The sequence below is a fragment of the Anguilla anguilla genome, chromosome 4, assembly GCF_013347855.1.
Source record: "Anguilla anguilla isolate fAngAng1 chromosome 4, fAngAng1.pri, whole genome shotgun sequence".
Classification (NCBI taxonomy): Eukaryota; Metazoa; Chordata; class Actinopteri; order Anguilliformes; family Anguillidae; genus Anguilla; species Anguilla anguilla.
In genome coordinates this window covers 53,119,957-53,145,947 of record NC_049204.1, presented here as the reverse complement: position 1 = coordinate 53,145,947, position 25,991 = coordinate 53,119,957, and the positions used below count along the sequence as shown (strand labels likewise).

Sequence of the window (25,991 nt, the reverse complement as noted above, 5' to 3'; positions counted from 1 at the left end):
TAATCCACTGGATAATGTTTGTTTGGAATTTACCTCTGTATCACCTCTTTTCTTCTTGTGTAGTGTACATTAGAATTATAATTTGTATTCCTTGCTCTCTAAATAATCTGCATTATATGTCATGGTTGTATGGTTGCCAACCTGTTTCCATGGTTAATTATGTTTACATATTCATATGTTTGTATGTAGCTTTGGAATACTTTCTAAAATAGTCAAATAAACCTATGTCCCAAATTTCTAAATAGTCTAGACCATAATGTATACACTCAATTACATGAATTGCTAAGACATGGTAAACCATTTAATTCAAGAGAATAATAAAAGACAACTACAAACTGCAGAACAATATGGATATTTTACCCTGTAGTAAATGCTTGTTTATCACCATTAGTTATAAATAGCTATTTGTTTTGGTCATCTTCTGCTGAGAGCAAATTATAATGTTGTTTTCTCAAAGACCATCTTAATAAACCTGGACAGGAATGTTCCATGTGTTCTTTTGCTAACTGTGTAAGTATTGAAAATCAATTAATGATTCAAAGGTTGTGCAGACATCTGTTTTTTTGAAAGCGGAGCGGAATTAAAGAGAAGGGCTTCAGGAATGAGATTGTGCTGTACAATAATCAAGTTAAAGAATAAATGAGGTTTCAGTAGCTCTGCTCCACAGATAGGAAGGAGAGCCCCGGCAGGCTGGGTTCCTGTAAATGAGACAGGACAAAAACAGTGTGCATAGACATTCTGCAGCGTTACTAAACCAAAGCAGTCCCAGGAAGTGGTCTCGTTTCTAATTGAGCCTCGCCAGAATATGTTTAGAGTCGGCAGGATAGAGGGCGGCTGTCCATATAAGTAACCTAGCATGTCTGTGGAGGCCTTTCTTTGGAAAGAAACAAAGATAACAGTAATTAATGACCCTGAATCTGTGCCAAAAAAGCTTTCTTCTGACAACTCCAACTTAATTAAAACTTAAGACATTTCAATGGCCCGGATGGAGTGAAGTCTTGCAGACTCGTGAGAAAATTTTGTAAGTTAAAAGAAAAGATGTGTGTTAGCACTGGTGCCATGACTCTAATCTCTGACAGTCAAAGAATCTATTTAGCCAAAGCCTTTTCTTTTAAGCTGCTCACACCTGCAGGCACGCTGGCACTTCCTTTGCGCCCGGAGAAGGCCGTTTTTGTGTTTTCGCGGAAGATCAGATAATGGAGGCCTTGCTCGGGCTTTTGTTTTTGTGCATTGTTCATTAGCCTGTGAGTACTGGAGGCACACTTGATATGCTTGGCTCGTCAGGGGGGTTGGGTAGTCGTGGGGGGGGGGGGGGCGTTTGGAGGCTCCACTGTGAATGTCTGTGATGGCGCAACACTGCCGTGTAAGGGCTTGGCGAGAGCAATTTTAATGCAAAAGTAGTTCAAATTAAAGCTCACAATTGATGGGACAGACTGAATGCGGGTATCCCGCTGTTCTCAACACATTCGAGCCACAAAGAACAATGAGCGGAGCTGGACAGTTCGGATTTCGCACACAAGGGAGAGCATTTTTTTAACCGGGCTTTCATTTCACTTTTCTTCTATTTTCTGTCCTTCCCTCTGCTTCCAGCCTGCTGTCCCTTGTTTGAATTAACGAGCTTAGGAAGCCCTACCAGGTATGTGTCGCTTGCCGTTACCAAAAAAAAAAACAAAAAAAAAAAAAGGGCAATCCAGTTCGTGTCGCGAGGGGGGAAGTTCACCTTTTTTCCCCCAGCCGTTTTGGGATAATAAGCGAGGGAGAAATGAGCCATTCAGCTGCATTCTAATTGCTGTAAACAGTCGTGGAATTAGCATGAGAAAACGGGGCTTTGACTCTGTCGTAGGTGCGCGGAGGCTTCGTCGCGCGCGGTTCTCTCGCGGTTCTTAGCGGTTCTGCGCCGAAGCCCGTCTGAGCTGCTCACGGGGGGGGGGGGGGGGGGGGAGAGGCAAAGAGGCAAAGCCGCTTCCCTGCCTCTCTGCTCCCCCCCGCCTCGGCTTCAGGCCGCCTGCGCCGGCCCTCAGAGGCGCTCTGGGCTTTTCGAGGGGCTGAGTGGGCCGCGCGCGGGGGGGGGGGGGAACGCTCCCCTTTCAAGTGATGTGTCGCTGCTTGAACGGCCGCTTGTGGTATTTTCGTACGAGGTTACTCTTTTTCCAATAACCGGGAAGGACGTCTGTGCTAAATATCTCTGCCTGTTTGCATTTGTGGAGCAATGTACGTGTGTACAACGTTTTTCTTTCCTGGTAGAATTGTGACATAGATGACTCAGTATTTTCAGTATAGATTTTGGAATTTTATTTTGGAATTTTATTTTAGACTTTTATTAACTTCCCCTTCATTCATCAGTTTTGGATTATTTTGTATTCATGTACTTCAGTGTGTTCATTTCTATCCTTGCAGTTTTCTGTCCAGGGTTAAACTCCATTGTTCCTTTCATCCTTTCCTGCAGTTGAACTCTTGAGCTCACATTTAAAAAATTTTTTGTATACAGAAATTATTCCTCAGGCTGAATTACATGGCACTGGACATGTTAGTTCTTGTTTGTAGGGTTCAGCTGTACAAATGTCTCTCAAACTTACAAGAGGGCGAATTAGTCTTTCTTTTCTTCCTAAGCCTTTTTTGACATAAACTCTTTTGTCAGTACTATTTCCATTTGTGAGGAGGCAGGGAGGAATGCAGGCTCATTATGAAAGGATAAAATGTCTTGTTTTACACACAGGTCTTCAGTGACCCTGGTGCAAATAGCTCGTACGAGTTCTGTTGAGGTGTTCTGCTTTGTGACCTATGTATTCCTTTTCTTCTCCCCTCTTCCCTCTCCAGCACTTGCAAAAACAGGAGAGTGCGCTGAACTTCGAGTCCTGCTACTACTACTGTGCTCTGTGTGACTACTCCACCAAAGCCAAGCTCAACCTGGTGCAGCACCTCCGCTCCGTCAAGCACCAGCAGACCGAGGGCCTCCGCAAACTGCAGCTGCATCAGCAGGGGCTGCCGTCCGACGAGGACAGTCTCGCCGACCTCTTCTTCGTCAAAGACTGCCCGCCCAACGAGCCTGGTGAGTGCCCTCCCTCCTTCGGCTCCGCCCCTTCCTCCCTCCCTCCGTCCCTCCTCCTCCTCCTCCTCCTCCTCCTCTCCTCCCACCCCCAGAACCGGCCCGCCGCTCCGAACCCCGAGCACGTCCCGCAATGTAAAACATGCCGGCTGCCTAATCTCCCCAAAATGAACATGCTGTTCCCATTAAGGCCTTCTTTTTATATCAGTACCATACGCAGTCCTGCATGCGGTGACATCTTTAGCAGGCATGCAGGAGGTTATGAAATTCTACCTTGGGAGGATCTCACAGTGAAATTCTTCCCCCAGAGTGAGCTTTAATTTCCTTTCTCATGACCAAAGCAATTTGGCTTTCATTTAAAAGTTTCTCCGCTGCCAACAGCTAATAAGTGTAACAGGACTGTAAAACATTCGGAGACAAAAAAAAGATTAATAGTTTTATTTGAGAGGGACCCCGTAATTTAAAACATAAGACCAAGTCATGGTCCGTTATATAATAATTCCTATGTTAATGCTACTTTGCGAAATGAGCGCTTAACTTGTTTTTGCTCTGCTTGACCTGGCCGAGGAAAACGGCTAACACGTTTTGAATGGCATTCCAAAGCTGAATTAATCTCTGTTCCCCAAAGTGTCCTGTTTATATATGAAATCCAGAAACAGATGGTCGTGAGCTGAAAACCACATGCGAAACTTTCAGCATTAAAACTACCCGTATTGGAATTAAACGAGACGGTTGTACTTTTGGCTTTAATTATAGCTGGATCAAAGGTGGTTCAGAGCTTGGGTGCACAAGAGAAGCCCGGTTAGATAAATCATTATTGTGCATTTGAAAAAGACAGCCCCTTTCACCCCCATCCCCCCCCCCCACCCCCATTCTGCACTACCATGCTCGGTACGCACATTTTTGGGGAAAGTGTTTTAAATATGTCAAAAGTAATATTTACTCAGCTCACCTTTTGCAGTGTTCCACTATTAAATGCACAATTCTTTCTTTTTTTTTGTGTTCACTCATACCACAAAACACATTTCCAAGATGCTAAAGGTTTTGGCATATACCTGTACGAGGATGCCTTGCTTTTGCGTGCAGAACACATTTTTTTCTGAGAACTTTCAGTAGCTTTACAAACCAATACATTACATTTACAAATACCACTTAATAAATAATGCCATTCCACAAAGTCATTAAGTCACTCACTCAGGAAGTGAACAGCTTCCCCAAAGTAAAAGCAATACCTTTGTTTTACCGCTAGATGGTGAACAGATGAATAATTATTGGTGGAGCTACCACCACTGCCAGTCGCTGAGCAGTATGCTATCCTATGATTGGTTGAAAGCATTACTTATTGTACGCACCTCAAACATTAATGTAGACTCTCCTGTAATAAGGGAATGCATTTAATACATATTATATAAATAATGTAAGTAAATTGAGTTTTTATTGTTATATTTAGTTTGATGGCTACATTTGTGCTTAACAAATACAGGGAATTGCATATCAGTTTTAACCTACATATGCTGTTGATACTATATTTGAGTTACTAGTTGGTAAAAGCACTAAAGAAACCTAATCATACCAGGGGAGAGATTTTTCAGGTAGTTTAACTTGGTAATATTTCCCTTTGAAAGACTTTCAAACAAGCACAGCAAATGAAAATCTGAGGAAATCGTTAGCTGGCACGGGATTAATAGCAGAGCCTTATATTCAGCAGTTGATCCAGCTGGCAAACGAGCACAAAAAAATGAAAGAGTGCCAATAAGCAACAAATAGAACGCACATAAAATGGCGGAGTGGCCTGATCTGTTCTCAGTGTGACACAGAACCCAAGCTGCTTTTAGGATTGGATCTTAATTTCGCCCCACTTTGACGGTAATAATTTGTGTCTCTGCTTCGGCGAAAGGTCCCGTAGCGTTTCAGGTTGTGTGGAATTACAGCTGTGTGAGTTTAAGAATGTACTAGGTTTCTTACTATAACTCCTTAGTTTAGCAGTTTCTGCTCATTAGCTAGTTTCACGAAAAAGATTCATTTAACTGCTGACCTGTATCTTTCTCTTAAAAGCTGCTCTCTGGCAACTCGCCAAATAATTATAGAACCATTTGGGAATAAAGGTTATAATGGCAGAGCTATGATTTTATGTACATGTGAATGGATTTCATTAAACATTCCTGATACCATTTTACTGCATAATTAAAGAGAGGCATTGTAATGAGTAAAACTGAATAAAGGTGAAATGCATGTAATATCAAATACTCAGAATATACAAGTGGATGTAACAGCACACAGACTGCTGTATCTGTGCCTGAGCGTTATGCGTTTGGTCTCTTGTGTTGTACTGCAGCAGTGTTCTGCCGTGAGTATTTCTAATTGATTTCAACAGCCACATTTCCCCTTTTAATCTACACCCTCTGGAATTTTAAAAAGTGACAATTATATTTAATTGATCTAGGTGATTTTAAGGCTCAATTTACATATTTCAACTGATTTGAATATGCACTTGACTTGTTTATTGTGGCCTCGCGTGCTTGTGCACAGCAATCTAATGAAAATCAGTCTCAGAAAAATTACCATACTTAGAAATGTTACTGCATCAGGCCATTAAAACAAATCAGTCCTAAACTAAGCTATCATTTTCTTTAATCTAGAATAGGCTTGCAAGCTGTTAAGAAGGAATTTAGTTCATGCAGACCTTAAGTCGCAATGAATAAATTGTTTGTTGTGTTTGCGGGTATAAAGTAGGAGATGCAAAACACAGCTGGCATCTTATATAAAATGACAGGCCAAGACGTACCCCTCTCCTTTTCTCAACAACCATGTTGATAGTGTGTGAGTGCACTCGTCAAAATTCACTCGTTTACTCATTTTAAAAGTTATAAACACTCAGATCCTCTCTGTCAGTTAATACCTTACAGGCACACTTCCCTTGTGAAATTTCAGCGTGATTTTTCTTGGTTCTTGTTGTGAAGTGGTGTGAGGCGTGTTGTGTTTGGGAACGGAAGCCAGTGCTTTCTGTCGCAGTAAACCTTGTGGTTGCTTGGCTGTTATGTACACTGTCGTTGACCAGAGTTCAGAGAATTGATAAACTTTAAGAGAGTAGTGCATCAGGAACCACAGTTGGCTGCTGTGGTGATATATAAAACATTGTTGCTTCTTGGGTCTTCCACTCTTAGATTTTGTGTGTGTGTGTGTGTGTGTGTGTGGGTGTGTGTGTGTGTGTACTATTAGCGGAAATATCAATGGTGATCGACTTTTCCAAATTAATTAAATCAACTGTTTATGACATTAAAAGTTAAAACGGAGAAACGGCTACAATATGGAAAACAGCTATAATAGTTCTGCGTTTTATCCCTAGTAAGTTAATGGCAATGTCCCTGCTAAATATATCCTAGTGAATTGCCTCCCTGAAAATCTCACTGCCAAATCTTGGAGGGCAGCTATAATTCCCACAGCCCAAGAGGCCCAGAAGACTCATCATTAACAGAAGGTAAACATCATGAAGCTGAGAATTTGGAGAGGTGGGAGGCTGTGTGGTTTAACATGTTTTTGAAGTGGAGTCCCCCATTTGTAAGTCACAGTAATCCATGGCGGCTGCGTGTGACCTAATATGGCTTCCTTTCTAACAGGTTAGCTTTTTAAATGCTTTTACATCAAAAACCTAAAAGGCCCCACACCGTCATTTTATTTTCCAGAACTTTATTGGTTCTTATGTGCTCAGCAGAAATTAAATAGCATTTTAGGAAATTGAATTTACAAAAATGCCAGCATATATTACATTATGTGTAAATGAATGCCTTGCCATTTGAAATTTTAGCCAATTATTGTGTTTTATTTTGGATCCTGGCCTGATGTCATCCACATAATCTAAATCTATTAAAGCACTCTGATATCAAAGAGTCTGTTTCAGTGTGCATCAGGCGAGTCTATAGCACACAGTCGGTTTGATTATTTTGTTAAATTCAGCCATTTTATCTCCCAAGCAAGCAAATGGTAAACACAAAGCTTTTATTAAAGCATTTTTATGCTTTTTTTTGTTGTCTTTGTTTAAGCAGAGCATTTCTGTGAGGAAATGCTGTATGTTCAGCCTTTTATGTTCACATAAAGATGCACACAGGCACATAGTGTTCAGCACGGTTAGAGACATGCAGTTTCAATCGTCAGAGCACTTAAATGGAGGGAGTTCAAGCCCTGGGTCCACAACAATGCCTTTGTGCATAAATTCTTTTTTTTTCTACATTTTGTGTGTAAATCTTTTCTTTTTTCTGCATTTTCTTCATTAGTGCATGTGTGGAGCGAGACCCAATTTTTTTCTGGCCTGTAGCTCAGCTGTAAATTGCCTGATGGACTAGCCCATGCATAAAGGCTTTTTGCATCCTTCGGTTCATCATCCATTTTTCAGGGCTTCACAAAAAGGAGATGGGATCTCATGGAGGTAATTATTTCTGAGACCATCCCTGACATGCAGCCTCCCCCCACATGTATTAAAAAACTGGGAGGGAAAGTAGCCCTTTGTCTGAGTCAGGCTTAAACAAAAGCTTGTCTGACTTTGGAGATGAACAACACTTTAAATGCTGCTGCCAGATACATTTGAAGCTGAAAGAGCCTGTGCCTTTGTTTCTTCTGAGTGATATTGCTGCAGGAGGTTTCTCTGCCGTAGCCAAATTACCAAGACTGCAGTGATAACCATTTACATAGCAGCTGTAGGCCAACAGCAGACCCTAATGGACACTGAGCACACGTCTTTGTGCACGCACACATCAGAGCCCTGTAAACATGTTTTGGTTTTCTTTTATTTATTTTTTTACCTTCTCCAGTGTGAATATGAGTATTATATAAAATATAATATAATATATGACATGTATACTCATATATATTTATATTCAATATAGTATCATTGTATAAAATTGTGTGTGTGTGTGTGTGTGTTTTGCATGTCTCATTACAACATGCACTTTGAAGAGTGTATTCAAGATTTCAGCAATTCAGTCGTTTTAGCTGAAATATTTTTAATTGACATCCTTGTTACAAACAACATAGATTTAATCATAGGTATTGTTTTGTCGCAGTAATGTTACTATTGATATAATACACCTGGATTAGTGATGTAATAAATAGATTACTGCCCTTTAGATGTATTTTATATGAGAAGAGATTAGCAATTATAATGCTGTCTTCTCATGAACATCTTTCTGGAGAGCTTTTCCGGTGTTTGCATCCATAATTCATGGCTAGTACATGAAATAAAAAAGGTAGACCTTTTAATAGTAATGTTCGAGATGGCTTAGTATTATGTTCCGTGGTGTTTGAGGGCACATTTTTTAACTTGAAACAGGAAGGCAGTCAGGGGTGAGATTTGATATATATTCTAATCGCTCCTGTCATTTGGTTAGCCAAGGGTGATGCGCTAATGTATAGGCAGCCATTTTCTTTTGAGTCCTCAGACAAAGCAGCAGATACACATGACTGCCAGCCCCTTCACTCTTTAATTATGAGAACTGTTTGAACGTGCCACAGGAGCACAGCACTATTGGATTTTGGTTTTTTGTGTGTGCCATTGTCTCACCTGGAGGCAGTTTGCAGTGAACTGAGTAATCGTGTATCCCCTGCAGGAGTGCAGCTGAACAGATCTTTCAGATATCATCATATGCTGGCTCCCATTTTGGTAGCACAAGTCCAAAAACAAATGGAGCATGTGTAATGTCTTAGCCTTTGTGCACGGGCCCGTCCTGTGGCACCCGTTTGTCTCTGAAATAAGGTGGTGCAGACTGAGAGAGCTTGTGGCCGCTGAGTGAGGATTGGCTGGAGTATCAAGGTTGGAATACCCCTTTCTGATTGGTGGGGGTAGGATCACATGATTGGGCGCGTACCGTTGACTGGACTATTTCATTCACAACTACCTGAAATCAAGTTATCAGGACATTTTGATCTTCGATTCATAATTGTTCTTCGTAATTTTTTTAAAATTTTTATTGGGAGGTCCTAAAAACTCTGAGGACTATCCCTTTTTTGTTTTGGTATACTTCCTGCTGAGCCCTGCTTAAAAAACATAAGATACATTTGGCTGATTTTCTCCAACAAAAAGTGAGTTTGAATTGGATGAATATAATACATGTCACATGAATATATGTTTATTACAGGGTTAAATTACTGGAAAGACATCAACTGAGTCAGACAATACATCTCGAATCATTTATATAATATCAAGAAAGCCGCATATTTGTATGTATAATTATTTTATCACCAAGTACCAATTTAACCAAATATACGAAACCAATTTTTTGGACAGCAAGAGCTTCAGATTCCATCCTTCTAAATTATTCATCCTAACTGTATTATAATTACTTTGTGGGTTCCATGTACAAAAATTCCCTCTTTTTAGAAAGCGGTCGGTTTGCCGTAAGCTGTTTTCAAAATGGTATGTTATAGGAGTATGACACACAGGATTTTCTTTCCAGCAAGATCCCTTTTGAAAAGAGTAATACAAAAGTTAAATTGTTACCTTATGTTTTCAGAAACTGTTTGTGCCCACTGACAGTTATAATTTGCAGAGATTGCAATGATTACCCACATTAACATACCTGACTGGAGCCATTATATGTATTTGCAATACAAAGCCTTACTTTTGTTTCTTGGCCATTTTCTTTGCATACTAATTGTATTAATTTTGTAAATGATTTTGTTTTGTTTTTGTCCTTATGATCTGCAGGTAGCAGTTTGTTTTGCCTGTTTGAAAGTTTTTTAACACAATATCCTGCTCTAATGTACCCATGTCCATGTTTTCTTTTGTTAAAATGCTCTTTGTTTATGCATTTTGTAGTTACATGTTAAATCTATGCACAATTCATGAAAAAAACAAAACTAATTGGAACTTGTTTAACAGAAAAAAAACATTATTTTCTGGGAATGGGTTTCAGTATAGGCAGATGTTTTCTTATTCATAAATTATATATTAATATATTTTCAGTATTTATTATGATTCCTTTTGTTTTTTTTTCCCCCCACATTCAATTGGATCAGAAGGGACAGATTGCAGTGCAGCTTGCAGATTGCATGGTGACACTAGTGACACTAACCATAGTAGATAGTACAATGGTTAGTGTCACGCAGCATTAAATTAGACAATACATTGTTAAAGCCGGGGGGGAGACGAAAAAAAGAAAAAAAGGCAGGACGTAGATTCTTGGTAACCTAGCAATTAACTGATTGCCTTAAGCAGCAGTGTACCAGATCACTGTTAATGTGAATCCATGGCCGTGCAAATAAACACTGATGGATTTCTCTACATGGGTAAACAGACACACTCCGGCCCCGGCCCCCGGCCCCGGCTCCTGGGCACACGCGGGGCGATGCGGTGGGTGGGTGGGCGGGCGCCGGGGCGAGCCTACGCGGCGTTCGACACCCTTGTCATTAACTATCATCTCCGCGAAAAGCCGGCCGCCGAATCCCATCGCTCCCGATTAGGGGTAGGACCGCTGATCCGCCTCGCCTTCAGGTGTCAGACAAAAGTTAGTGACCCCATCTTCCGCCGCGCGCCTCGCCGGCTGTAATTAGTCCTGACTCCCGCCATTACGCCACAGAGGACACATCCTGCCCGCGCCTCGGCTCCCTCCCTCCCTCCCTCCCTCCCTCTTTTCTTCGCTTTCATCCCTCCTGACCTTGCCTCTCTCCCCGCATTCATTGGCTGAGGCGCTCGCGTGGGCGGACGTCAGCTTTGTTTATTTTTTTATTTTTTATTTATTTGTGTACGGTGTACGCGTTTCTTTCTTTATTCCTTTCGAATGAAATTAAATATTGTTTCGCGAGGCTGTTTCATAAGGCGCACGGACGGTCGTCCTCATTCCCCGCTCGTTTTAGGGTCCAGTTCAGCCCTGTGTTGAAAAGACTGGCGTTTTGAAAAACGATATATGAAAAAGCGATTCTTCTTTTTCACCACTGATCTCTGTCCACCTTTCTCTTTTTTTCTTTATTTTTTTTTCCTCCCCACACCTCATCCATCAGAAGCAAGTATGGAATTGATAGCCGGTATTGATTATCCATAGCATTGCCTAATCTTCTCTAACCGTAGGAAGCTTTGCAGCTTTAGCCACTGTCAGGAAAGGGGTAGTAATAATGCAGCTGGGAATTTGAACTTAATACTGTCGTCATGTTCTCTTAGCTGATGTGTTCTAAGGCAGGCTCGACTAAGGGGGGAAAGAAAGCCATTACGCATCCTTCTCTGTGTGATGGAGGAGTTTGCTGCTACCTGCTGTTTCTGTATTTAACCTATCTAATCAGAAAAGCCTGAGCCTACATTCCAAACCACAGAAATGGCTCGACGCTGCGTAAACACTACTGGACCTATGCTTGAAATATTTAACAAAGCAAAGGACCATACCTACCTGTAAAAAAAATCAAATCAAATATTTCTTGTCTTTTATTGTAATGGATTTTTTTCTCTCCCATTTTTACATCTGGTTGCTCCACTGATGAGTAACTGCCTCTAATAGGGACCCATTATGCAGGCAGATTGTTAAGTTGACTTGGAAATTTGCTTGTAGCTATTGCTGCATTTGAACTCTGTTAATGTATGTAAATTAAAAGAAGTCGGTCCTTGGGATTCTTCCTGTTTTAAATAAAAGCAGAATCTGATCAAGGCAATCTGCAGCCGGGGTGTTATCACAGAACTGGGGAGCTGCTGCTGATGAATCCTACCCCATAGCTGCTGGAGAGAATATTTTATCTCCCCTCTCCATCATAGAGCACTGCATTAAATAAGGATGATTCATCAAGCAGAAGGGCCAGTATTTTATGAAATTTGTCTCTCAGGGGCGAGTGTATTTTTAAAATTCACCGAGCTCCAGGCCTCGCAGGGAATGCATTCCAAACTGTGATCATGGTGCATTTTCTTTTCTTTAATTTGTGCTTGCTTGTGTGCGTGTGTTCACTACTGTCGAGGTGCTTTGTGTGTGTGTGTGTGCATGTGCGTGTGCATGTTTGTGTGTGTGCACGTGCTTTTGCATGTGCGTGTACGTGTGTTAGTGTGTTTATGTTTGTGTGTGCGTGTCTTTGTGTGCATGTGTTTTTGTGTGTGTGTGTGTGTGTGTGTGTTTTTGTGTGTGCATGTGCACACTTTGGCACACACTTGTGCTTGTGTGTAAGGGAAGCTTGAAGAAAAAAAAACAGCCTTAAACATACGTTACAGTAGGCTGCAGAGAGTGATTATTACTTTTGTAATAAATTAAGCATGTTGCACACAGAATCTTTTGAGACTTGTAAAAGGACAACAGTGTATGTTAAGTATGGTCATTAGCGAAAGGGGCCACATATTAGTGCTTCGTGGTGTGTGTGATGTTGATAAAATACAAAAGAATTAGCATTTTGTATGGGCTGAGAAAGATTTCACATTCATTGAAACAGCGGTGTGGTAATTAAGGCCTAATTTATGTTTTTGAAAAGGCTGGGATCCACTTCAGATCTAGTAATTATAACCAGAGGCACCTAAAACAAAGGTCTCTTTTAAGAGTCAAGTATTCTATTTAAAAATAAGCACAGTTAAAATTAAAGAGAGGTGGGGAAGTGCTCTTCTGCGATGCTCTCCCTACGTGTAACTGTGTCGTTCTGTGGCCTGGACCTCTCATGTAATGGTAGACTGTTGCTTTCTTTGAAGCCCTGTTTTCCTCTGCGTATCTGACCTGACCTGCGTGTACCTTTCCTCTGTGTCTTAGAACGAAGAAGACCGTTGGTGCACAGGTGGACACTTAAGCACATCAGCATTTCTCGAATCGTCATTCATATGTTTTTTGGTTCCTACTTAAAAAAGAAGACATTCATTGATATAAAAAAGAAAAAACCACCAAGAAAACATGCGTGTTTTCAATAAGGCAGGGATATCGGTTAGATTCGTTATATATATATATATATATATATATATCGAATTGAACAAATGTAGCCCAGTGAAAGTGATGTGTCAAAAAGTAATTTCCAATCTTCCCATGCCTTGCTCAGTCCGTGTTTTTTTTTCATCCTCTGCTGTCCAGTCACATGCTGTGGCTCTTGATAACATTATCACATGCCAGTCACACCAATTCTCAGTGCTGCTCCTCCTTGTCATTTTTTTTCTTTCCACCAGCAATTAATTCTTCGACCTCGTCTCAGGCAGAAAGAAAATGCGTGTGGTTTATCAATGCGCTGCTCTTCCCTGACTTGCAGTGTGGTAGTTTTTATATGCATGCAATATGTGTGTGTGTGTGTGTGTGTGTGTATATGCGTGTATATATGTGCGTGTTATGAAATCTTCACTTTGCCATTGTCGGTCTTGTGCTTGAAAATGGTTTCAAATCGTCAGTCGAAGATTATTCAGAATCGGTGACTGCATGAGCTTGTTTGACAGTTCCTTTTGTGGCTCTTTGAGGATTATTGTAATCCTTTTGCAGTCTGGATAAGTTAGATGTTTATTTTAAGTAAAAAATTTTGGTAGAACATCAGATCACGGTATACTGGCACTGTGAGGCAAATGCAGCTCTCGAAATATCGGCAGGCTCAGCCCCCCCCGCCCCCTCTGAAAAGGCTATTAAGGCATTGTCTTTAACATGTCAGACTCCGGCACCAGAGGAGGGAAATATTCAATCTGAAAGGCAAGGAGCCTGGAAGTGGTGCAATTAGGATTTTCAGCGCATGGTGACAGTCCTCAGTGACTCTGGGTGTCAGGTCGCTTTGGGGCCAGGAGTGGCAGGAGTGACATTCGCCCTTGCTGGATGGAAGTAATGCTCTGTTTGATAAAAGAAAACAGACAGTTTGCGTAGAGTTAACGGCGAGTGAGACATTCCTGTGGGTCAAGTGCTGCATTTGCATTTTGATGGGATGTTATCAAGTAATTAATGCACCAGTCAGAATTTATTACCTCAGGAGTGAATTGAAAGGTTCATTACAAAATCGGTTTCACTCCGAGACGGGCATTTCTTCTGGGTTTCTTTTTTTTGACATGTTGTTCTTAGCACTCTCTGCCTGTGGCGGCGATGGTGGAGGGCCAGCGAGGTGAAATTCATTGCTTAATAAGGGCATTCACTTTGAGTATTCTTGCGATAATAAATGTATACATCAGGGCTGCACTGCCTTGTCAGTTTAATTGCTTCTTGTGCTCCTTAACAAGCCAATCTTAATCAGTCTGGCCCATGTTATGAATAATTTAGGGATCAGAAGGCTTCATGCTTAATAAAATGTACCAGATTATAAAACTTGGAGTGCATTGTTTATAGAAAGCATACAGGCCACTCAAAGTTCTTCATTAGGGGAAAGAGAGGGAAAACAAGCGGTTGGTTATTCACATGCTCTGTTTTGAGCTGGAGCAGCTGTGTCCGCCATTGCCCTAACCCTCTCCACTTTCTCTGAAGGCCTTGACTCGGTCACTCCGTCCCTTTGAGGCTAGGGAGAGAATAATGGGAAATTTAAGCATGCTACGAGATTAAAGCTACGAATCAATGCCGTGTGAGAAATCATCATTTCAACAAAACAGTCTTTCATCCCCACCACACCACCCACCCCCTTCCATAATGCTAACAGGGTTTCGTGTCACAACATCTGTGTTGCTTTTATCACGTTGTAATAACTGTGGAAATGAGAATGTGCCCGGCCTGCTTCCGCTATCATCGTGAATTTATGCTTCTGCGATCTCCTGGATTGGCTTCTTCGTTAATATAATTATTTATTGTCAAAGCAACAAGGAATGGAGGCACACTGGACCGTTCTTCATAGCTGCCCTCTCTTTCTAGACTTTGATCAACGTGAACTGCATTATGGTCTTTGACCATAACCATCCACCTGGTATATGACAGATTAAACTATGATAAAAAAGCAGAGGGAATGACTGGCTCTTTTCTGATATTTAATTATGCATTTTTTCATCTATTACCATTTGTTTTGGAACGGAGTATCTGCTGCGGGTTCACCAACATCCCCCGGCTTATTTCAACGACAGAGTCGCTTACCCACAATGCCCTGCTGAGACATCATTTGCACGGCCTGAGGAAATGTTGTTCTGAGGAAACAAAGCCTCGCGTGCGTTGAGGTAACCCTTGCACGAGCGTGTTAGCGGTAGTCGTGACGCCCGCGTTCGCGTGTCCGTGCGACGAACGGGGAGAAAACTCCGCCGCCTGGAAAGCGCGTGGAACGCTGTTTTTTTCCCCGCTCTCTGCTCGGCTGTCTCTCAGGACCGCATAAACAGCGGCAAACAATACTACACCAGGGCCCATCGACACCCCGCCAATGGACTGTCCCGATTCTTTGTTCTTGTTCAGGTTAATAGAAATTGAGGAGATGGGCAGAGGAAAAGCAGTGCAATTTTCTGCTATTTAAGCTTGGCGAAATGGCACTCTTCAGGAAGCAGTGAAAAGTATGAAAGTGTAATAGCCATTTTAAAAGTAGGAGTCTATAGAGATGCTTGAGGGATTCTAAGATTTAGGCATGCATCGAATTGGGAATGAGATAATCAGCGTTGTGAAATTGAAACCTGTCTGCTGCCTGCTGCTGCTCACCCTCTTACAGATCAGTGATTTGTAACACTCATCTTCTTCAAGCAAGGCAGCCTTCAAGATTATCCGCAACTGTCAATAGTAATTGCCAAAGTATTTTATTACCTACACAAAAATCAAAGGAATTTTATAACCAGCAGTTATCAAGTTTCAGTACAGTGGTATAAAAAATAAAGCAATTTTGTTTGGAATATAATCGTGTTTGGCTCGCTTTAATGTTTTCAAGGCATTTCCGTATGTGCCCATCTACAATGCTGATTGTGTTTAAGCCAGAGGGAAGTAGACGCAGTGTTCATGTTGTGCCGTCAGAGGACAGAAAGGAAAAAAGAAAAAAGAACGAACGTTTCAAAATGCTGACGGGCTGATGCACACTGATGTTTGCTTAATTGCCACAAAAACGATGGCAGAGTTAATTACATGTAAAAATGAGATGTCTGTATTAGACAGGGCAGCATACGGCATATCTCCCCTGTAGCCATATAAACTCCGGGGCCAAGAATGGCTCTTTTTGAAGTCGGTTGAGTTTTATTATTTTAATTGTTATTGGTATTGCTGTTGTTTTATTTTTTTTGTTGTTGTTGTTGTTTGTGGTTTCTTTTTTATTGCAAGATATATTTATTTATTTAATTTTGTTGTTCATCCACACCACCCCCACCCCCACCTCCACCTCCCTTTATGTGAAGGCTTGTTTCTGCTACTAATCATAATCGAGAACAATATCTCATTTTAATGCTTTATTTTATTATCTTTTTTTTAATCACGGTGCACACAGCAGAAATTAAAAAAGATATTTTACAGTCCAGGTCAGAGCTGTCAGTTTTAGTACGGCTGTATTGCCTATTCCATACAGAGAAGCTTAACATCTTAATCAGAATAATGGTGCCAGCGCCTGACATTGTATACACTATTAGATTAAGAGGGGTTATTGGTTGTTGAGAAACTGCCCGGTTACATTTGTAAAGGGAAGCCGTTGCCCCGCCGACACTCTCTCCTTGCACTGTGAGCAACTGGTAAGTGAGCAGCCGTTACATTATTCACCGGCGCTACCTGATCGAAACTTGGCTCAATAGCACTAAACCAGCAACCGCTTGAAAGATTTGTCTTACAAAACCTTGAAAACTGCTCTGAACATCCATACATTGATTTTTGTTGTGGGGAATCTCCCGAGCTTTGATGTAAAGGCAGGCTGAACACGTAGGTGAAGAGGGCTTTCCCCCCTCGCGGGAGAGGCCAATCGGGGGGTGGGGGATTTCCGTTAATAGCCCGGCCAAAATAATTAGTTGCGTGCGGGGGCCAGCGGGGCCCGGTCACCTCCTTACCTCGCCGCGCCTCCCCAGGCGCGCGCCTCCTGCGTATCGATGTTCCTGCATTCCGCCCCGCGCTGCACCTCCTCTCCCCTCCCCAACTTGTGCCAGTTAAAAAGTCACTTGTTCGCTCACACTGAAAACAAGTTTCCGTATGTTTAAAGCAATTATATGTGAATATTAACAGTAGCTGTGCCATAAAAAAAATATTTGTTTTGGCTGGTTCTATATCTATGCTGTTCTATTTATTGGAAAGCTGATGATGAGAAGTATAGCTACAGTAAGATTACAAGTAAGATGATAAGATTAGATGGAAGGGTTTTGGCCTCTGTGAAGACAATTAAAAATGGATTTACGCCTCCTGTTTTTAAATGGTGAAATCCCAGGTAGAGTGCTGTTATCACTGGTGAAATGAAATTAACTTTTGTAACTGTGTTCTAAGTTGAATGAGAACTTATTGTGGGCCTTTATTATGAATCTTTATGGCTGTGGTGTATGATAGCATTAAGTGTCCGAGTCAAATTCAGTGGTAAAATGTTTATGCATAAGAACCCCAGTGATACTAATGAATCTATTTTTAATCACATTCAGATGCAGATATAATTGGATATGTTAAGTGAGTTGTTTTAGAAGCAGGACCCTTTTTAACAGAGAAAAATGAGGCATGCTGTCTGAAGCCATAATATGAAGAAAATATTAACAACGTCCAATTTGTTGACACTTCACTTTCACTGAATTTCCATGTAATGTTTTTTCTGTATCAAACATTACACAAGAGTAAGCATTTATAGACGTCCTTAACTGCTTATGACATCCAACTGCACACATAAGTACAGGTAATAAGATACGACTGCGGGCTGCTGTAAGTTGAGGTGCAAATTAATGAGCATTTTCAACAAACCTTCAAATGTTCTGCTGGCATTGTGACTGCAACGGAAGGCCGTATTGTGCTAGACTTCAAGTAAAGTGTTATCAGCATTTTAAAATAGATTATTAAAGCTTGTTGAAAATGCACGGGAATCATATCGGAACTGATATTTCAGCGTCAAGATGCAAGTAAAGAGTTTTCATTTCAGACATCTGAGCAAATCTGTGACTGTTTCCCCCCCCCCCCCCCCCACCCCCCCTCATGTCTTTGATGTGATAAGGAAGTGTTAAATCAAAGCTCTGCCTAATTACACATCTTGGGACTGCCTGGTTTAAAGTCATTGTTCTTATTGTTCAGACACAGGCACAGAAGTGAGGGGTCTCTCTGCGGAGCAGACAGGCTGGCAGCTGCCAGTGTGTGCCACCTGCTGTATTTCACCGCATTAGCATAATCATCTCTTTTCTAAATGGAAATAATGGTGTCATGCACCTTTGTGTAATTGCTACTGTCATAATATATGCCAGATTATTCTGTTGTGTGATTAGATGCTCGGAGAAGGGCCACGGCGTCAAATTTACGCACAAGTGCCTTTGATCTGGGGCCTAGAAATGGACCGGAGCAAGGACATTACTCATTCTGTCGTTTCGGGGGCCCACAACGCTCCTAATGTGATTGTTACGAATGCAAATTAAAAAAGGATCGGGCGGCGTTACTTGTAAATCAAACTACGTCGATCCATTTCTGCAGATAATGTGTGCCCCGAGAAGCATTTTTATTTCCATTTCCATATTTACTGTACATGTGAATATATATAATGCATTTCATCGCGTGTGCATTTATGCATTTATTTTTCTTTTACGCACGCACCAATTATGAAAATAACCGGAGTGCTTTGGAAAAAAAAAGCCCCTCTGTCTTCATCCCTCAGGTACACAAAGAGCTGCTGCGCATTAATGCGATGTTTGGTCCTGAAATATTTACCGTGTTAAAAAAGACTCGGATCTATAAAAACAGCCAGCGAGAGGGGAACGGAGAGGAAGAGAAACTACAGACCCCTACTGCACTAATGTTTTACATAATTAGACCACTTGCGTCTTCCTGGCAGGGGCTGCATGGCAGATAAATGAATAGGTAATGATTGGAGTGGCCAGGGGCGGCGTGGCCTTAGTGGAGCAGACAGAGGCGGGCAGCGCTGTTGCCGGGCGGCCGGTGTGAGTGGCAGCCGCCCAGGCCACTGTCAGAAAGGGAGCGGCCCTAATTGTGCCGGGGCACGGGAAAGAGGAGGCCAGAAAAGCCCTAATGCATCTCAACGTGATCGGCCTGCTGACATCTCCCCACTGCGGGGAACTGGATATTTTGCAAGAGCGGCAAAAAATTATACATTCACTAGAATGCTGCATTTTTTTTAATTTTCTTTGCTTTTCTCCCCCCTTCATCATCCCCCTTCAACACCTCCCTGTATATGGACTAGCAATCTCCATTTTGATTTCTGGACGTCAGTTAGATAGTGGTCAGAGATGAGAGTTTGCTTTCATTTTTTTTTTTTAAGCCGTCTTTGGCTGATTGATTTTGGCGTGTGTGTACCTAGCGGGTGCCGTCCTGCATATGCACATTTTAACTTTGACACCCCGGCTCCACAAAACACTGCTCCTGGTCCGCCCACCCACCCAGCTCTTAAGGTGGATGATAAATTCTGAACAATCCACCCCTAATCGTTGTGAGCAGGAGGAAAACACACGGCCTTTTTAAAGCATCTGTGTCTTAAGCTGTCATTGATTAAATGTTAACTGATATACTCCAGTTGGCAATCTTGTTAGAGCTTCCAGTAGCCAAGATAGACAGTTTAGGGTCCCAGCTGATCAATATCGCAGATAAAGATTTCATCCATCAATGAGCTCCAAAAACAAAAGGTGTCTACTACCTGATTAGGTCAGTGGGGAGATCAGTCCCCTATGTATTGCCGACACAGCGCTCAAGTTTAAAGTCGATTGGCTACAGACACAGCTCATGTAATTACAGACCCCGACCAGTTCCGCAGATAACGTGCCTTTGACTTACCTCAGGAAAAAAGGTTAATCTCCTCGGGTCCGGTCATTGAGTTGGGAGCCTAATTTATATATTTATTTGCTGGGTTCTCTTCCTAACCCAGCCTCCAGCCGCAAGCTTTGAGCAAGCATGTCCACAGAGTGTGAATGAAAACCCGGTGCATACCAATGCCCGTGCAAATGGCCGAATCGATGCGTAAACAGCCGCCGCTGTTTAAGCGTATCAATAAATGTTCCTTTATTTTCTCCTGAATGGATAAGTGTCGCAGTTAAAAGTCCAATGGATCTCTTAATTGAAAGTTAATTTTAAATCAATGAGGAGAGTCATTTAAATATCGATCTTCTTTTTCTACTGAAATTGTTAACATTTACCCTCTTCCCGTTTTACCCCCTTTTTTTTGTAACAACTTTGTTTAAAATGTGATCAATAGTCCACACAGGGCAATGTATAAAAATTGACAGTGGCTGCCAGAATGCCTAGCAGCAGTGTCTTTGTCTCTAATTTAACTGAGGGACAGACTACATACGTGTATTTCGTGGGATACTTTGTTGCCATTTCGATATAGAGAAATACACGGTAGTACAAAACCTATTTTATTTACTTCAGATAAAGTGTGTATTTATATTTTGCTATATTTTTTTAGCATTGCAAAGATGATAACTAATATTATATGCGATTATTTTAAACGGGAATGAAATAACAGGCAAAAAATATTTTTCAGGTAATACTTAGCTTTGATTACAGTGCATTTACTCAACACAATTATTTAAATCAAGAAGATTTAAATAGTTCAGTCATTTTAAGGCTCAGTAACTGGCAGAATGCTTGCATATTAAGGTCCCGTCTGATACAACTGTCACAGGTGTGGCTACAAGTTTATACCAGTTTTACATCTAGATCGATGCTTTCTACTGACTGGGAGGGAGACGTAGTGTAGTGCCTCTAAGTTTGGGTTCATACAGATAACTGGCACAGGAGCCTTTCCTCTGGACTGTTTCTGTCAGAATAATCATATTTATACAAAACATATGTCTGCTGGCACTCCTTTGTCAGAGTCTGTTAGGAGATATTGCAGCCCATATGACATTGTTTATAAGTAATCAAACAGTCATTTTTCCATGTTTTTATGAAGCTGGAGGAACAGACACTCTCCTGATCCTCCCTCTGTACATATGCTATCTCATGTGCTATCCTCCCTTTGACTTACTGTACTACAGGTCTCGGCCGAAAAAAAACGTTTTGTGATTTTAAGGGCAGAATCGGTGCAAAGCGACTACTTGCAGCTTGTGAAACTGTGAAAATTGTATTGGAATAAAAATTAAAGCATATCTAAGTCAAGCACTTCGGTTGGTTAATATAACAGTAATATTAAAGGTAGGAAGAAGAAATATTTTTCACAGACTACGTGGGTAAAAACAAAGTAATACTACGGTTTTGCATTACTGGGTGTGAAATTCTTGTTCTGTTATCAAGGAGGACCGCAGTAAAAGTGATTTGTTTTCCATTGGGCGGCCCCACCCCTTCAAAAAAAAAAAAAAAAGAAAGTAGAGTATTTATGCTGTCCACATTTCTTGTAGGGCGGAAGACTTTGTTTTTGTTCTCCCAAATGATGTCACCCAAGTTTGTGCTGAGGAAACCTAAGCTCTGTTATTATAATGGTACAGTTGACAGGAAAGTGGAAATATTATTGTAATTATATTTATTTTTCAAATGACTATTGGATTTTTCTGCCTGTTAATCATTCTAGGATTAAAGCGTGTTAGCATTGTGTTTTAAATGGGGACCCCCCCTGCTGTAGAAAACCTCAGCAGGGAACAGTATGTGACAGTATGTGATACCTGCAAATGCTGCCGCTTCCTCTGTTTCAATAAGTATTTCAGAGAATTTTACTGCAGCATGACTGTCCTCACACTGGAAGCCATTTTAGTCTGTTTTCTGATGTCATTTGCCTTGGTTTATATATTTTTAATATGAGCAACGAGAAAGAAAACAAGAAACTGGGCTGTAAAAACATGAAAATAGTGAGATTTGGTCTCCTCAGCTTCATGTGCATATGGGTTTCACATGTGAGACCTCTGTCTCCAGAAGAGGCCTTGAGATGTGACAGATAGATCTTATTTGTCTGATAGAGTTGACCAGGGAAATGGAGCTACAGCTGGTTACTTCATTAGGTCCTCTCATTGATTGAACCCCGCTGAAGTGATGCAGCAGGCTCCTCCGATAACTGCTGGTAATAGAACAAAATGAATTCTTATCACAGAGATTGGAAAGGCCATTAACCCTGGCCTCCAGTGCTTTGTAGAAGTCACAGACAGGAAGCTGAGCAGTGAGTGGGAAAACTGTTTTCTGTCCAAGCACAGGTCATGTTTGGAGGATGTGTGTGAAATTTCCTCCCCTTTGCGCTTCTGTGCAGATGAAATGGTTACCCGGACAGATGTTTATAATCAGCCAAATAAATATTGGACGCTGAATGACATATATTTTTTTAAATGGGGTGGGATGGACAGGAATCTGTTTAAATTATTTTAAAATATGGAATATATCCTTCTATGGTGCCTGCTGACTATGTCATTTTTGTTTGAATGCCCTGGGTGATTAGAACTGCTCAAATGCAATATTGAAGTCATGTAAGAGGCAGGTGTCTTGTGGTTTTCACTAAGGGGGCTTTGAAGAAGTATTTTCAAAGCATTACATTTGCTGTTAGGAGCCTTTAAATGGAAATACGCTCTCATGCCTATGGTTTAAAAAAATAATATAAAAGTTAAGACAGTGAATTTTCTGTTTGTGAAGCAGAAATAAAAGCTTTAATCCTCATCGTGTTTATTTATATTGAAAAGGTGGATACATTATACATTAAGGCTATAAGACAATAAAGGCAGTTGACAGAAAGTCAAAAAATAAGAGGTGGGGGGGTGTATGAATATGCCAAGTGACTATGTGCCCCAGTGCTGATGCAAGCATTTAACTTGGAGGTTTTGTGTGTTTGTTTTGTTTCGTAACAGTAACAGCTCATGTGGCATCCCCACCGCTGGCAATGTGTGTACTGTATGAAGGACTTGGTTGTCGAATGAATAAGGGCTTCGGTGCCAAAGTGTTTGCTGCCTGTCGGCTGTGTTCATCAGACCAGATGCAGGCTGCCAGAGATATTTTCATAGCCATGTGTAGGCTGGGCTGGTTATTTTACCGCTGAGCTTTACTCTTAAAATGTCCTCATAAACGTTTGCAATCTAATTTCAAGTACAGTTGCCGAGCTGAGTGGAAATTGTGATTTTTTTTTTTTCTGTAGTTCCCTTCATATGGTTCCTCTTCAAAGGTTGCCCAAGGTAGTAGTTATTCAGTCATTTGCTCAGATGTACCTCAGCATGAAAAGGAAATGCTCTTGTTACATACAATTGGTTTAACATTTAACATTTTTATAGAAAATTGAAAGTAAGCACAGCACATGTGGCATCTGGAAGAGTAAAACATATTTACGTAGCCATGTCAAGCAAGCACTGCGCTGTTGTGGGTTCTTCATACAGTATGCCCCTTTAGGTTACATTGATTATCAATTTATTACCAGTGTCCCGGTGAAATAATGTGAGCGTGTTGTGTTGTGTTGTGTTGTGTTGTGTGTGTGTGTGTGTGTGTGTGTGTGTGTGTGTGTGTTGTGTATATGTGTGTTTATATTTTTTCTGTCTGTAACCAAAAACAGTCCCTTTACACTGTCTGCATTCAACACACCTATTCTGTAGAGTCTTTTCTTTAAATATATAACCAGGAGACAAAATTCTGTGCAGTTCTGTAAACAAAATTATATGTGTAGCTTTGTAAATGCACAGTACAATAACACCAAGGCCAATGGTATGTCTTTTGTATTTACAGGAAGTGAACATGTTGCTACTGGAGTCGATGCATTTTTACTTTGTACATTGAAGTGAACAGCATATCCATCTGCTTTTAATGCTTGATGTATTATTGTCATGGTAAGACAAGCCATTATTGTCAGTATATATGATATATTAATATAGCGCTAAATGGAAGCCTTGTCACCTGACTGGAAGCCCCATACACAGTGCTGCTTTGTTCAGAGGGATCGCCACTGCTGATGAAATGAAGCATTAATTGAAGAAAGCTTGGAGAACTCTGTCTTTTATCAATGCTTCATTGTTGGGAATGTGTGTCTTTCCATGGTTTTTTTCCTCCGATTAAGGAAAAAACAAAGGAAGACTTGCAGAATTCCATGTGAGAAGAATGCGTGGCACAGAGCTATCCCAGAACAGCCATTATTCATTGGTTTAGTATTTCCACCAGCAGTGTTTTGAAAAGCAGGGTGTTTGTGTCGAAATATCATATTAGAAAATGTACATCAAACTATCCTTCACAAAGGCTTTATTCTTGGAATTAGGATTTTGAAATATTAGTGAAGCCCTTGGAACATTTTCACTAATAATCCTTTCTACTTAGTGCTGTATAATATAGGTTAATGCTAAGGTACTTGGACATCTCCTCAGCAATCCCTGCAGAAAATGAATATGTAGAATATGGTTGTGTATCCCTGGTTTAGTGTCTGCCACTCCCAGGCTTAGCTGCGTTGGAAATGAGGCCCGCTTCTCTGGGTTGATGTTTAGTATTTTAGACATGGTACATTAACAGCATCTGGTTAAGATCTAAATGCTTGTTAAATACGCTGAAATTTGGAAAAAGAGGGACTGAGAAAAAATTGGCTGGGGGGTGGGGGGGAGTAAGGGAGTGGAGGCTCAGCAAGTCAGTAAAGGTTATTATCCTGAAAGTATTACAACTGGCCCTTAACTAAGTAGAGCACGGGATAGGGTTTCAAAGATTCTTCAGAATCAGACGGCAAAATTAAAAACACGAGGTTATGGAGGCCTGCATCACAGAGAAAATCAGCTCCTGGGTTCCCGTGGTAACTCGAGAATCAGGGATTTGGAAGAAACTGACATTTTTCTCACCTTAACTGTTTGAGGCTAGCTAGTTTTGTGGTTATGGTAGTCAATGTTGGAATAGGAATACTTGTAGAGGCAGTAGTAGTTACAATACTACCAGTCTAGTTTAGGGGAGCAACTCTTGAGGGATTGATCGATTCATTGTTTGAATTTTAGATTAATACAGATTTGTCATTAGTTTTATTTATGTTGCTGTCAGTAGTTTAAAAGAAAGAAAAAAGAAAGAAAACACTTTTCTGCATTAGTGAACCACACTGCTGTTTTACAGAAGAAATTAGCTATGAAATTTGAATACATACTAATGTTTCTTTGCCAATATGTTCCCACCGTAAGACAGAATGGGTCAGTCTTTCACTGGACAGATAATGACCCGCTCAAGCCATTATTGTACCCGTGGGGAACATGCTAGCCCGGTCCTTAGGTCAGACATTAACTGTCACAAAAGGACAGGCCCAGCTTTTTAATGAAAAGGAAGTATGATTTTCCTCCTCCCTGCAGAACTGTGAACATGTCTTTTTCATACAGAGCTCCTTAAAACAGAGAAAAAATATATATTCTCAATTTGGACTATAGAAAACATATTGTAAATCTATCAAAACATGTTTTTTTTTGGTTTGTTGTGGTTTTTATTTGTCTTGTGTCCTTTGTTTTAATTTTAGCCCTGGGTGTGTTTTGCTGTGTGATTCAGACCGCTGCAGAGTCCTTTTATGTAACCCAGGGGGTAATTGGCCTTAAATAGCTTTCACCTTCCCCAGTCAAAATGCCAGCCCTGCTCTGCTTTAATGTTATGACTGTCTCACATCAAAGGCCGTCGGTCCGGTTTGGGGAACATCGCTTACGGAGGGGCAGTCTGACCTCCCAGGATTATTTGTTTGTGGTTAGGTTCGGGCCTGAAGTTGCATCCTCAGTCCTGCTGTTAGCGATTAAGTTGATGGCTAAAGTCTACGCTGCACTCTTTTCCCCCCTCTTGCTGACACGCAGCCTTTCCTTTGCATTCAGATTACTCAAACTGTTGCCAGGGTCACACTGAGGGCAGACACCCTGATGATGTATAGGAAAGCATGTCTGGGAATTTCTCTCTCTCTCTCCCTCTCTCTTGAAGTGCATACTGGGAAAGCTGAAGAACACCCTACCAAAAAAAAAAAAAAAAAAAAATCTGTCTGATGAGACCCAGATGATAGCTGCTCTTTTTACTACCTTCATAATTTGCCTTTTTCTTTTGCTTGACACACCATAGTTTATTAATGCATTCCACGATAGCCTTAAAAATTTTATGCCCCCTGG

General features: G+C 41.1%; 1 protein-coding gene across 4 annotated transcripts in view; it reads left to right on the top strand.

Moving 5' to 3' along the window:
• Window positions 1-25,991, top strand: part of zfhx4 (zinc finger homeobox 4) — an 83,865-nt gene that overhangs the window by 38,326 nt on the left and 19,548 nt on the right. For all 4 annotated transcript variants that reach the window (XM_035414532.1, XM_035414531.1, XM_035414533.1 and 1 more), the window contains exon 4: window positions 2,818-3,049. In XM_035414532.1, coding sequence (XP_035270423.1) covers window positions 2,818-3,049 — 232 coding nt within the window. The remainder of the gene's footprint in view (window positions 1-2,817; window positions 3,050-25,991) is intronic.